The sequence below is a fragment of the Melozone crissalis genome, unplaced genomic scaffold (assembly GCF_028551555.1).
Source record: "Melozone crissalis strain CALT ecotype California unplaced genomic scaffold, PUWL_Pcris_2 ptg000006l_1, whole genome shotgun sequence".
Taxonomy (NCBI): Eukaryota; Metazoa; Chordata; class Aves; order Passeriformes; family Passerellidae; genus Melozone; species Melozone crissalis.
This window is the reverse complement of record NW_026535784.1, coordinates 45,512,104-45,526,722: the sequence shown is the minus strand read 5'-3', so window position 1 is coordinate 45,526,722 and position 14,619 is coordinate 45,512,104. Positions and strand designations below refer to the sequence as shown.

The window sequence follows — 14,619 nt, the reverse complement described above, 5'->3', positions numbered from 1 at the left end:
GCAATATGCACACGTGTAATGGCATTCCTGCTTTTGCAGGAAGACTGCCTTGTACAATGATCTTAATTCCCCTTAGCCCTGGGGAAATTCTTCTCTGAGGGCAGGCTATACTTAAAAGTAAAGGTCCCTATTTCCTATTTTACTTGGACTAAAAGCATTCAAAAATGGGTATTTAAATAGCACCTCTGAGATTTGTATCTGGATGTTTATACAGAAGGTACCTCCTCTTTGAGGATTTAACCAAGTAGCAGTTTCTCAAGAACAGAAGAAGAATCAAGCTCTTAATGGAGAGTTATAATGACAGAGAGTCCTTCCTCTAAAATGTCTGTGAAAAGGTTTATTTGGCTGGAAGAATTCTCTTATCCTATTATAAATTGTTAGGCACAGCGCAGGGAATATAAGTATGCTGCAAATCCAGCTTCCAATGACCTTTTCTCACAAAATGCGTTTTTGCTGAGTGAAAGCAGTGGAAGAAAGGCAATTCTAGATAATATATTTTGTTCCTATTATACAGAACAGTATTTCATCATGTGAAAGAGAAATGGGAGTCCCCAGTGTGACTACTCTATTACAAAGAAAAGCAGCTCTTTGAAAATTAATGAACATTAAATATTTGTACAGTTAAATGAAGATCTGTTTTCAGGGAACTGGTTGCCCTGTGTTCTTGGGGTCTAATCTGGGAATGGCTTCAAATAAATACTGAGGCTAGTAGCCATGAATAACAATGATGAAATACTAGGGTTCAGATGACCACTTTCAAACTCATATTACCAATCTGATCACATGATATGCTAAACACACACTTTTTTCTTTGCAAAGGAACAGCAGCTCTATTATCTGACTGCAGTGATACATATTTTCAGCTTTACAGAAAGGAGCCTGGGTGTTCTGGTGGGCAGCAAGATGACATTAAGTGAGAAATGCAGCAAATGTTAGCAAATATGGCTAATGATGTCCTAAGCTGTGTCAGAGAAAAAGCATTGACAGCAGGTGAGGGAGCTGATCCTGTCCCCTCATTCAGCCCTTGTGAGGTCACATCTGGAGTGCTGGGACCAGTTCCGGGCTTCCCAGTACAAGAGACACATGAACATACTGGAAGCAGTCCAGCAAAGGGCCACAAAGATGGCAGCAGCAGCTCTCCTACAAGAAAAAGCCAGGAGAGCTGGGACTGTTCATCCTGGGACTGAGGAGAAGGCTCAGAGGGATCCCATCCACTAGATGGGAGAGTGCAACAAAGACACAGTCAGGCTCTTTTCAGTGCAGCCCAGTGATGGGACCAGAGGCAATGGAAAGAAGATGAAACACAGAAAGTTCACTCTGAACGCCAGGCAACACTTTCTCATTGTAAGGGTGACAGAGCAGTGGCACAGGGTGCCTAGAGAGGTGGTGTATTGAAGTGAAGGGGAGAACGACCATCCTGGTAATGCATCGAACTCCAACTTTATTGATCAATCAATCACCTTAAATAACAGTGCTAACGAACGCCATGAATATTCTGTAATCCAATGTCATGATAGGCTAACAGAGAAATTTCTAACCACTCCCTTTGTTTTAGAATACCTACAATTGTTTATCAAAAACAGAAACCAAAACAGAAACCAGAAACTAAAACAGAAACCAGTGTTCCCAAAACTTCTGCATCTGTTCTCAGGATGGCAGGCCTTCCCAGAGACGGTGTTCTGCTTGTTATGGGAAGACAATCTGAGAACTCCATTGTTTATAGAATGATGCCTGAGAGAGTCTTATTGTTTATACAAATCAGAAGGCTGAGAACTGTTAGAAACGGCCTTACTTTTCCCTTATACTTTTCTCTCAATTTTATGTCTCATGGTCTTTTCTTTAAGTCATTCTCCGACAGTGGTGGGGTCTCTTTTGTGGAGATATTCAAAAGGCATTTGGAGATGGTCATGGGTAATTGGCTCTATTTGTCCTTGCTTGAGTCAATGGCTGGATCAGATCACCTCCAAAGGTGCCTCCCAGACTCAACCATTCTGTGGTTCTGTGAAAAGAACAGCTATCACCTCTTTCCATAGCTTGCCTTGTTAGGGTTCCTACTCATTAGCTTCAGGCACTTTTATGGGGACATAAAACTGCTGTACTCAATAAAAACCAGTTTTGATGCCACACATAGGAGAACGAGGTTTAGCTCCTAAGAAGAGAATAAACCAAAACTCTTGTGAATATTTCTGAAGGCCTCAGTTGTGAATATTTCTGAAGGCCTCAGTTTCAGTATGCATCAACAACTGCACAAGATACAGAGTGGTTGGAAACGAAACGTCTCCCTGGAATGGCAGAGACTGCACTTGTCCTCAGGGAAGCCCCACGACCCCCGCGGCCCGGCCCAGCACTCACAGGCGATGCGCACGTAGGCTTTGCGGCTCTTGGTGGTGCCCGCCGAGCTCCAGGCCACGCACTGGCACCAGTAATCCTCTGGCCCAAAGAGCTCCTCCACCTGCTGCCGCGAGATCTCGATGCTCACCTCCCGCACAATCAGACCTGTCAGGGGGCAAGGAACACTGGTCAGTGCTGGCCGTACTGATGGACAGAAAATGAGCGTAGTTGTAGAAATCTGCTGGCAAAACTGCTGGGAGACCTTACAGCTCTCTACAAATATCTCAGCAACACACACTGTCATAAGGATGCGAAGGGAAAGGAACTCCCACTTTATCTGCATAATGAGAGATGTGGGTGAGTGAAAAACTAATTGCTGAGATTTTGACTTTCATCACATACAGCATGTATTTTAGACAAATTGGAGGAACAGCTAATATAAATTGTATCATATCTCTAGGACAATTTACATCAAGGGACATTCCAGACCAGTTTTATTTTGATATATCATAAAACCACATAATCATTCCATTTATATGACTTCCTTAGCTCTTTTGTACTTCATCTCTTTTTCCTAGACAGACACAGCACAGGGAGAAGTCCTGTTCACTGTGACGCTGAGCTGCCAGGAAAATAGATTTTAGGATGGCAGAAAATGTCCTGATACTTCATAATGAGGAGCACATGTGCTGCAGTATGATTACTGCAAGCTTATTGCCTTATACTTAACGCAAGCAGTGCCTTATTAGGGCACTACTACTGTCACATATGCTGCAGATATTGGGATATTTTTAAAGGGATTTTATAACACAGTGAAACACAATTCAGTGCCTGGCAGTCTCTCTGGCCCTGCCCTCCATAACCCATCTCAGCACAACCCTCCCCCAAACCCACAGTTGCACCCATGAGGACAGTGACCCAGTTGCCATCCTCCCAAGCAGACCGAGATTTGCCCACATTTCCCACACAGTGCTCTCTCTGGGGAAGCCTTCTTGCATTTTCTAAGTGCAAGGAAATTTTGTAGTGTCTCAGATACCACTGTCAACATCACTGCAAAATGTGTGGATCTTCTAATGACAACCCCTGTGTTTCACACTGACACAACTCCCTTCTCTGCTTCAAAATGCTCTCCCGTGTCTAAAGGCTCCGAATTACTGGGTGGGGGTGGGAGAGAGTGTTTACACCTTTTCCCAGCATATTTGCTGTTTGCTGATGATGCCAAAGTATTGACAAATTTTGAATGCAAATCTGCCTGTAGAGAACACCACTGTCATTTCAAAGATGCACTCTTGCAAACAGCCTTGAAAGTATAAATTCACATACAAAGCTTTGCGTAGTGAGATTGATTTTCTTTTTCTTTCTGGAATTGCCAGGAAACTGAACTGAATTATCCTTGGATCAGAGCATGCACAGTTTGTCCCCATCACCAAACACCAAAGGGCAGGTCCTTCTGCTGAGCACAGACTCGAGCCTGTGCTCCCCTCAGCCTCCTGCCACAGGGCTTACAAGGGGATATTCATAAGGTGAATGTTCCCAGTTGTACAGCATGGCGTGTTCCTCAAGCGCTGGAAAGCAGGCCAGCCCTTTGATTTGCCTCCAGCCTCACAGAGGCTCCATTCAGGGAGCCAGTGATTAATTACTGTTTGCACACAGTTGTGCGCTGCCACTGCGGCTGCATGCTGCCTGCATCCCAAACTTGGGCAACAACCTAGCAGCAAAGGAATTAAGGCATGTAATACCACAGACTCCTCTGGTGGGAATGCTTTCTAATGAGATGTATTTTCCTGCTAGAGACTATCACAGCCCAGCTCCCTTTTTATTTCATTATCCTTGACATCTTTAGCCATTGAATAATCAGCTTCTTTGGGGGAAACACTTAATAGCTCTTCTCTTTGAAATGAAATACTCAAAATATGGTAACAGCACTCCAAAGAATGGAAATCAAAGCAGTGCATGGGAATTTGATATGCAGTGAATACTGTGTTATAAACTTATTTTGCTTTGATGAGCTAATTTAGCTCCAAGAGGGGTCTGAGGGATAGCTTTTGTCCTGGTGAGAAGAGCATGAAGAGGGTGGGGAGGAGCACGTACCTTACATCCATAAAAATTGTTATTTTTTCCCAGTGCAACTGCTGCTAGCCTAAAGATTCAGCTCATTCCCTCAGTTTTTACTGCACTAGCCCAGGGCGCTTTTGAAGGTTACAATATTATGTTTTTATAATAATGCTGATTATGACAGAGCTTGATGGAGCAGTGAACTTTGTTACCCAAGGGCCAAAACAAGCATGATCATAATGACCATGCTGGTTAATAATGATTATGAAATAGCTTTAACATTCAGGACACAAATGCTGTTTTCTGATTGTCTGTGGAAGATACAAAACTATACTTCAAATAGCTATTCCTTATGAATGCACCAGCAGAACTTTTCATCTCAGACCCCCTGAGATGCTTTCTAATTCAAAATAACAAGCTACTCCTGGTAATACCTTTTGGGATGGCTGAGAAGTACTGACAGGTTTCAGGTTATTCAGAGTAATTTGGTCTTTGAGTAGCATCAACAGTTGTGCCATGACCAAAGAGACGCACACCTTCTTTCCATAGCAAATAAATTCTACCTCTTTCTGCTTACAAGCAAAAAACATCATTGTGTCTTAATCTCTAAGGTAAACTGTGGTTCCTAGCGTTCAAATGTACAAAACCAATTGGTGGTGCCACTAGATTATCTGGGATATAAGGACCCATGGCCAGAACTCGGAGACTTGATTCCACCACTGCTTCCCAGCACAACCCACTGGTGCCTTATTGCACAAACAGCAACTCTGATTTAGGAGAAAACCCTCACCAGCTGAAACACACCCACCCTCAGACCCTGGGGTAAGCACAAGGAGATGTGTTTCCCTTGTTGTATCAACTCACAATCTGATTCCTTCTGCTAGCAGCCTCCAACATCACCCCAATCAGAAAATCCCTTTCTAGGCCATATTGCAAACACTGCAATTTGCTGAGATATCTCAGATAGCAGCTGCCTTGTTACCAGCTGACACACTGCTGTACATTAGATTTCACAGAGGAGCTGGCATACTCTGTCTGCTTTCATTCAGGAGTGTATTGCTTATCCATCTCCCATGGGCACCAAGTGCAGGAAAACCCTTGCATGATGACTTCAAACAGAGATCTTCATCTTATCTCTGTTGGACCTGCTTCTACTTCTATACTAAAGAACATTAGCTAGAGGAATGAAAAAGAAAAAAAAGGAAAAAGGAGAAAAAAAGCTGAAAAACCCATGTCTCAATATTTCCAGACAATGTGACATGCTGCACCTCTGATAAACAGGCAACTGTTTATCAAATTGCTTGATTATAAGTTAGTGCACAAACTCTGAGAGCAAAATTAGAAGTTGCTTTATAAAACCAGTCCCTGTGTTTTGCCCAAATACACTTATGACAAGACAGACTAAGAGATTAGCAATAATTTATGCATCATATACCTACCTGGTACTGGCCTTTGTCACTGTGCTAAGTAAAAAAATGTCATCTTCTCACAGAAGGGTAAATCCTCTACCTTATCTTCTTCTTTAGGAATAGATTGAATTTTTCAGTCTAGTTCTTTATACAGCTAAGCTATATAGCAGGTGAAGATACACAACATAAATGTGGGGTTTTTTTGAACACTTGAGTAAACTGCACATTTCCAGAATTACATAATAATCACTTAGATGGTGGAATAACCCACAAGAAGTCAGGATATTCCTATCTCAAGCAATGTCATAACAGACAGAGTTGAAGGGAAATAACAGCAATGTGGGCAGCTAGAATGCTTGACAAGTTCCTTTTATAAATCCACAAAGAGCTGACCAAAGGGATATCCCTGACATGCTCAGCATATAAAGCTGAGAGAAGAATAAGGAAGATGTTCAGAGTGGTGGTATTTGTTCTGCAAAGTCACCTGTGATGGAGCCATGCTTTCCTAGGAACACCTGCCTGCCTACCAAGTGTTGAATAAATGCTTTGCTTTGCTTGCACAGTTTCTGGTTTACCTATTGAACTGCCTTTATCTCAGCCCATGAGTTCCCTCACTTCTACCTGCTGGATTCTCAGCCCTATCACTCACCATGGGAGTGTGGCTGGGTGTGGCTCAGTCACCAGCTGACAACCAGACTAAGATATTCTTTTGTCCTAGTAGTTTTCTGCCCAGTTCAGGGTGGAGGATAGCAATGAAGAAGGCTCATGACATTTGTCATAACTTCTGCAATTATGTCCCAGTCCAGTGAATTAAGAAGTTGTCTATACGTCACAATTTTTGGCTACTTACTAGCACAGCTTTTTCAATAAAACAAATGTATTTCTGGGACTAATACAACTTGTTCTCTAAAAGGGGGTAGGAAGGAACTTTACTTATTTCTGTATTTGCAGGCTATGAGGGATTAATGGGCAGAGAAAGGCAGAGGGTGGAAGGAATCTTTCTCAGACTGCCTACTGCTAATAAGCACAGGGAGAGGCACTAGCTCATAGTGTATATCAAAATCTAAGTTAATGTCCCTCATGGAGCAAAAGGAAGTGTGAAGAGGGAATCATGCCTTATATGCATGGTCTTTTATTATAACTGTATCCTAGAAACACAATAAAACAAAGACACACTCCATACACATGGTCCCCCAAGTGCTTAACTTAGCTGGCTATACAAACTGTGCGGTAGATTATCTAGTCTTTAGAGGTACAAATGTTATCTTTTTAAATGCATGCAAATGCAATGCAATTGTAGATATTATGGCAGATTATTGATAACTGCAATTATAACTCATGGCTTCCATATTGCATCCACTGAAGTAATTGGCCAATTTCCCAATGATTTTAAAAGAAACAGATTTGCTGATCAGATGCATTTCTTTCTAGGGAAACAAAAATATCTCAAGGCTCTATGACCATATAAGACTGCACAAGACAATAAATGATCACCAAAACCATCAGAAAACAGAAAATTTTTATCAGTTAATCAAATGTAATTATTCAGCCTGGAGTCAGTCTAGGTCACAGAGTTAATATCTACACCTCACTAGGCATCATTCTGCCAAGAGACTGTTTTGATATATTTTGGCTGCCATAACTGTTCAGCATTTGATATTAATACCCAAGACCTGTGAAAATCCTCCTCAGAACTTTGATAAAGCAATTTTGGTGAAAGTGCTACACTGGTATGTGTTCGAACCCTCTGGCAGAACAGCAAACAGGAACTATTTAGTCGCAAGGCTAAATTGCACTTACAAAAACTCTAAGAAACTGCACGGATACTTTGTTTATTTTCCCTGTAAGTAGTTCAAAGAGTTTCTGTGCTTTTGTGCTTTCATTTGCCCAAAAGGTATGTCATTAATTAGTAATCACATACGCCAAAGAACACACTTCTCAAGGAGATGGAACTTTCTGACCTACTGGTCTGGAAAAAGACATTGCAGTAATACCTGCATATAGATGGCAGGTATACCGCAGCCACTGCCAATAAGTATGGAAATACAGCCCATTTTCACAAAGGTAATTTGAAACCCTTTATACATTCAATTTTGGAAAGTCAGTTCTCAGACCATCCTCACAAACATGATATTTTGTGCTGTTGGTTCTCTCCCTGCTTAGACAGGCCCAGGTTCCCCCAAGTGGGTGAGACCCCAAATGTCCCTTCCCACTGCTTGGAGGGGACACGGAGGGCAAGGACAGTTTCTGATTGATGTAAAGAGGCTTTGTAGAGCCAGCAGCAGACCAGCTATGGGGTAGGGGCCTTCCTCTGCACACCCATGAAACACCCATGCTGCTACAAACTCAAATTATGTTCCCTATATTCTTCATCTGACTTAGGAAAGCCTAACAAAGCCTAACAAAGCCTAACAAAAAAAACCCACTTAAAACAGTAGCATAGTTTTGCCTCATGAGAGTGGCCGAAACCATAAGTCAAGGTGGTATGACTGTAAACAGATTTAATAAAAGGGAAGCAGATTGGTTTCTTTTTATGCAGTCTTTTTGTCCTTTTACCTTTAGTGGTAAAATATAAGTGACCAAAGTCAAGAATTATGATCTTTTTGCTCATGGATGGCCTGGAATGACCCATGCAATTTATTTAATTGCTCATCACAGGTGCTATCAACAACCGGTGTCTGTTTGTTTTACTTGGTGAAGTAAATTTTTCACAAAGGTAAAAAAAAATAAAAATCAGTGCTATGCAGGAATTTAAATTTATTTACCCTCTTGCAGAAATGGATTCCTCACAGTCAGAGAGTTATTCCACTAGAATATATCAGAGTACTTAAGCTATAGATTTTGATGTTTAAAAATGAATAAATAGGCTATGCACAAGAAGAACAGCTTCAAATATTAAAGTTCTTGCTGAGAAAAATGTATTCTGTGCACCATAATGGGACTGAGATGATTGCAGAATGGCACACTTTGCCTATAGCTTATTTTCTATATAGAGTACCTGTAATCTTAACAAAAGACAGATAGACAGATAGATATCCAGAGATAGTTTAAAAGAGTAAACAGCTTTTACACCCAGTAATCCTTCACATTGTGACTGCCTACACCTGTATTGTCTCAATACACTGCTTTTACATAAATTGAGGCTGGCTGGCAATATGAAATAACTGTGTGAAGATCACAAACAATTTTCCACAAATATTAGTTTAAATATTTAAATTAAAAGCTTCCAGCTATTTTTGGTCTCTTCATGACTTTCTCTTTAGGAAACAGATACATTCTGAACTCAAATTAACACAGGTGAAGGCAGCAGTGTAATAAAGTCAAGATTGCTCTAAAATCCATGTCAGGTTTGCACTGGCTTGCATCCCCTACTTATGTTATGTAATTACCACCTAGTGGTATTGAGCTAAAATCCCAGCTCCCCTGGGATATATTTTTTATATATTTTTTAACTGACTGACTTACACAAAAATTACAAAGGGCTGTCTTGAGATGGATTTTACATTGAATTTGAATTAAAGAACGTGTATTCTGTTTAGTTTTTTTTTTTCTTTCAGTGAAAACAAGGTGGTTTTATTCTTTTCCCATTAACAACTGAAGGACCAAGTTGTGTAAGATGCAGAGGAGATTTCAAAACAGAGTTCTTGGGTGCTGGTGGAAAACAAACCACATGCCCTGGTCCCTGTCAGCATGGTGGGTTTGTCCCCTTTTAAGGTGAAATAGCGCCTCTGCTATCTCCTCCCCTGGCCAATCTCAGCAGCTGATTGCTTTACATCACCCTTGAACTACTGCTGTTTCATACCTTGGAACAGCATTGGATTGCTTGTTCTCAGCCTACAAACCATTCAGAGATAAAAGAAAAACACCTCCCCCTTTGTTTCTTAATGAAGGCTATTTTCTGGTTGACAGCAGTTTTTGCAAATATGTACAAATTGCTTTGAAATTCATTGCTCTCTTCCACATACAACAATATGTGCCTACAGTTGCCACATTTTTTCCTTTTTCCTGGAACAAAAGCATTAAGCTCCAGTGTAGCAAGACTCCAAAGAAAACCTCCCTATAAATATAGATTTACATTTAACAATAAGCATCATAATTTCTGAACTCACAGAGGCTGAAGTCAAAGAGCAGAAACAATTGTGAATTGAAGCATCGTGACCCAAAAGTTATCCTGACACTAAGAAACCCCAGGTGATAATCCCCAAACAATTCCTTGCCTGGCTGGTGCTGCTTACAGGGGGTGGAAAGAACACAGGTTGTCCACAGAGAAAAGCAGGAGTATGAGCTCTGAGCAGCTCCAGCTCTTGGGTCATAGCCCAATCTTCCCTTCTTTTGATTGAGGAACATGCAGCTGAGAAAAGGTGTTGGTTTAGTTTTTTTCAAGGGCCAGGAAAAAAAACCACGCCAATGGTTCATGTTTTACTTAAAGCAGCAGTTGAGACTTCACAAAGAAGATCTGTGCACTTTTCATTTCTGGTTCAGAGGATTTACATGCTCTTTTTAATGATCTGGGCCTTCAGCAGTGGGTAATGCTTCCCAGTCCCCAGCTTAGTGCTCATGCAAAATTGAAGCACTTTTGAGGCAGTTTAGAGCCTACAGATGAATCTCAATGTGCAGGCACAAAGAAATAATGGTTTAGCACTTCACAAGATGAAGCAGAGGAAATTATGAAAAAACAACAACAACAAAAAAGAAATCTATTGAACTTCAAACATCTGGGAAGCCAAATGAGAACATCTGAATTTTGAACAGCATATTTACATTCCCTTGCATAGTGAAGGGGGATGGGGGGGGCAGGAAAATGAACAATCAATGGGTTTGTGTGTAAATTTATATATAAAAATAGAGATCAAGTTGTTTATTTTACTGACTTATAAACTTGTACATGTTACAGATATAAAAATAATATATGCACATGTATGTATGTGCCACACCCACTCTGCAGGGCTTTGAGAGGCAGAGACAACATGAAAATGCCTTATTTCTGTGAACTTGATGTGATGACACAGTTCAGTGGCTGGTGCAGCTATTGTGGGAACAAGGACAGTCTCAATGTGACACAAGGGGTCACTCAGGAGCCTCCTCAGCAGTTGTTTTCCTATTTTTTTTATTCTGCAATGTGCAGGAACAGCAGGTTGGGGAAGAAGTTTAAGACCCCCATCGTTTTTTGCCATTGTTCTGCATGCTGGGGATGGCATTTCGCAGCTGACCTGGGTATCTTGAAAAAAAAAAAAGAAAACTAAAAAGAAAAGAAGAAAAAGGCTAGCAGTGCTTTCAAAGCAGCTTTGTCCACTGTGCTGTCAAGTGAAGCGACTTTCTCCAGACAGAGATGAAGCTCTGGGAATTTACTGTCTGCTCCCCCACCCAGCATGTTTTCAGAGTTGTGCCAGGGCAGCAGTCAAAACACCAGCTCCTGAACACCAGGAGGTTTTTCTTAGTTTGTACTGAACAAAGGAATGATGGCAGGAAGGCATGCAGAAAGGCAGCCTGGTGGTCACAGAAGTCCTTTGGTGGGTACAGCTGGGTACAGCACAGTTCATGATACTCGCCAGCTACAGGGGGCACCAGGGATGCAAGCAAGTTCCTCTGCAGATCTGTGTGACTTTGACATGAAAAAAAAGACCTTTTAAATTATGTAAGCAAATGCCAAAGTATCCCTGTAGGTCTAAATGCCTCCTTTTACTCTTTTTTTTCTAGGTACCCCACCACTCTGGGTTCCAATATTGGTTTCCACCTTAGCTGAAAACCAAAAGCACTCAACCTAATTCCCCAAAGCAAACCTGATCTACTTCCAGGCACTGCTGTTCCTCAGGGCTGGCAGTCCTTACTCCTCCTCAGAGGAGGGCACAGCAACCAACCCAGGTGCAGCATCAGCACTCATTAGAAAAACATAATTATACAGGTCACTGGGAGCCCAAAAACTGCATTCAACCAACCAAGATCCTATCTGAATCAAAACCTGGGAGCAAAAAATATAAGAGGCTGCAAGGGCCTAAAGATTTGTATTCAGGGAATAGAAGACACAGAAGTGTCTGACAAAAGACTCACTTTCTAGTCTTACAATCAAAGTACGAAGGGGATGAGAAGTTATGAGGAATTGTGAAAGGCATTCCAACAAAACCTGAGAAAGAACTGTACGTAACCTTGCAGGTGAATGGCAGCTCTGCTGGTCCTTACCACATCATGCTGCTCATTTATGTACAAATTGGGAATGCAAGGGAATAACAAAATGAATACAGGCAGTGAACCTGTAAAGGCAGCACAAAATTAGATCCTGTGTGGGTCAGAGCTGCATGTGACAGGCACCTCTCCTTCCCTTCATAACATTAGCGATGATTTGGCACCCTACCTGCAGAGCAAAAAAAGCCTCACTAAATCTGATCTATGTGCAGAGCTTTGCTCCATACAAATGCTTTTTTTTTCCCAAAAAAAACAGAAAAAAAAACCTAACCCAAAAAGCCCCATTATTAAAAAAGTTTAAAAAGGAAAGGATTTCTCCAATGTAGTTTTAAGGAATAGGAATTTTTCAGCTGATGATTTCTCTGCCTAACGAGCTGATAGAGGAAAGCATAGAAGATACCACTCAGGTAACAGAGACACAAGCTCAGATAGACATCAAGGGAGTCTGCAAAACACTTAAATGTTTAGCACAGTCATTAAGACCCCAATGTCTCTAAAGAGTGTTAGACTACAGCCAGATCATCTGGCTGCATCAGACTATAACTTGTTTGCATAGAAGTAAAAGTCAGGTGTAATTATGACTTTCCATTTCCGGAGTATTTCCAGGTATTTTTGTGAAGGAACTACAGCTCTACTAGTCCTACTAATTCTCATATTTAATTAACTGAAAAAACTACACTTATAGGATGCAAGTGTTCCTGTTCCATCTGCTACTGACTGCAGCACTTCAGCTTGGCAGCGCACAAGACCTTGGCTCTGCTCCTCTTTTCCACCATGCTCTTCTTTTCTGCCTCTACTGTATTTACGAAACAGCTGTTTTCCATTTAGGCCCGTGGGTGCAGGATGGAGACTGGGCCTTGGGACTCACTTCCAAATCAAGAACACATTTATGAGCCTTTCAGGCATCAGACCACCCTCACCACAGGGCTCCAGATCCCACACAAAGGGCTCAAAAAGAGCTGGAGGACAGGGATGGAAATAGGAAGAACTGCTGTGCAAAGTTGTGGCTATCTGAAGCTGTGGTGGGTGGACTGATGTCAGAAGATGTCTCTTGGGGAATTAACGGGATTATGAGTGTGCAACAGAGGGTTTAATGAAGGAAAAACTTGGAAGAGAGAAGATGTAGGACAGAAATATTAAGGGGGTGTCCTCAAATGCTTCAAATGAATGCAAGAGACATCCATATTCCTCTTCTAATTATTTTAAATAACTTTATTTCCTGTCTCAGATTTGTTTTTCTAGAAGCCCACAGGAAACCTCCAGGACAATTAGGCAACAGCTGCAGATAGGAAGTTAATGCTGCAATAAGAAATAAATATCCTAAAGCTTTTATCTTTTGGTCCCAAAGCACTTTGCAGAGGTAAATCACAGAGACACTGAGTGATTTGCACAGATACATGGTGAATATACAGAAAATCTGGAATGGGCAAATGACCCTTCCCATGGGCACATCATTACTCAGAGGAGGAGCATGAGAAGGATTAACTGGCAGGAGGAGTAGCTCCCCCTGGGCCCCTGTTAGCATGCCTGAGTACTCTGAAGGACAGAGCAAGGCTGGGAGAACCTGCCCCAGTCAGCTCAGCAACAGGAGGGCAGAGGGTTTGTGATGTCCACTGCTGCTGCCTGCAAAGGGGGCTGGGCACACAGGGAAAAAGCTGCTGCAAAGGACAGCAGTAGCAGAAGGACGGGCAGGTCCCAATGGCTATGAACACAAATAAAAGATGTCTTTGACTAAGAGCTGGAGTAGCCTTCCACAAAGGCTTAGAGGGACGAAGCCCCCACATATAATAGTTTGATTGAATAAGAAATTATTGGTATGTTAATGCACATACTGTAAGTGAATCCTATACTCAGCTGAGTTTAACTCAAAAATCCTCAAGTCTTTTGCAGACCTCTAAACAAAAAAATAATCTCCCTGGGCTTAGGGGGAATCTTGTTATTGCCTATGAGATTTGCTGCCAGAAGCAAATATCTGGTCCAGTGGTCTTATTCTGTTTACAAAAGTTTATTTCCCTTCTTCGGGTATGTCCTAACCTTAGCAATTTCTTCACTCACTTCAACACAAAGCCCTGCAATTTTAAATGTGTATCCTAAGAAAGTGGTGGCTCTCTGCCTCTCTGTGTGTTTCTTCAGAAGCGTCCAAAATAGCTATTTTTTTCTCCCCAAATATACTAATTGCTCAAGATAAAAGTGCAAACTTTGTCTGCTTGAAAACACTGTCTGCAGCAGCTTTGTTGTTGGGTATTTCCTTGATCTGGGGGAGAGGAAAACACGTTTCCAGCAGCTGATTTTGAAGATGCAACCTTTAAGAAGAGAAAGCTTCTCTTGCAGCACTGATAGGCACAGGGCTCCTCTACCCCAGGAGAGCTGCCTGTCAGGCCACAGGGAGTGACAGGCAGAAAGAAGATGGCCCAAGTGATAGCAAAAAATATATTTGCAACTTAAATTTCAAGTAGGAAAAAACCCCATGGGTTTCTTGATATGTTTTATGGAAGTAAAGAGCCTGCATTTCCCCAGAGTTCCAGATCTTTGGAGAAACTGACTTGTGTTCTTCTTTGTGCACCACCTGCAGCCTTTCAGACCATACACACATAAGCATGTTTCACTTGCAGCAACTTTCCTGAGAGGTAACAGACTTCAAATT

At 41.7% G+C, this 14,619-nt stretch overlaps 1 protein-coding gene across 1 annotated transcript in view; it reads right to left on the bottom strand.

Moving 5' to 3' along the window:
* Positions 1-14,619, bottom strand: part of UNC5C (unc-5 netrin receptor C) — a 244,952-nt gene that overhangs the window by 68,906 nt on the left and 161,427 nt on the right. Inside the window, exon 3 of the mRNA XM_054291801.1 lies at positions 2,353-2,496. Within this exon, the coding sequence (XP_054147776.1) occupies positions 2,353-2,496 (144 nt within the window). The remainder of the gene's footprint in view (positions 1-2,352; positions 2,497-14,619) is intronic.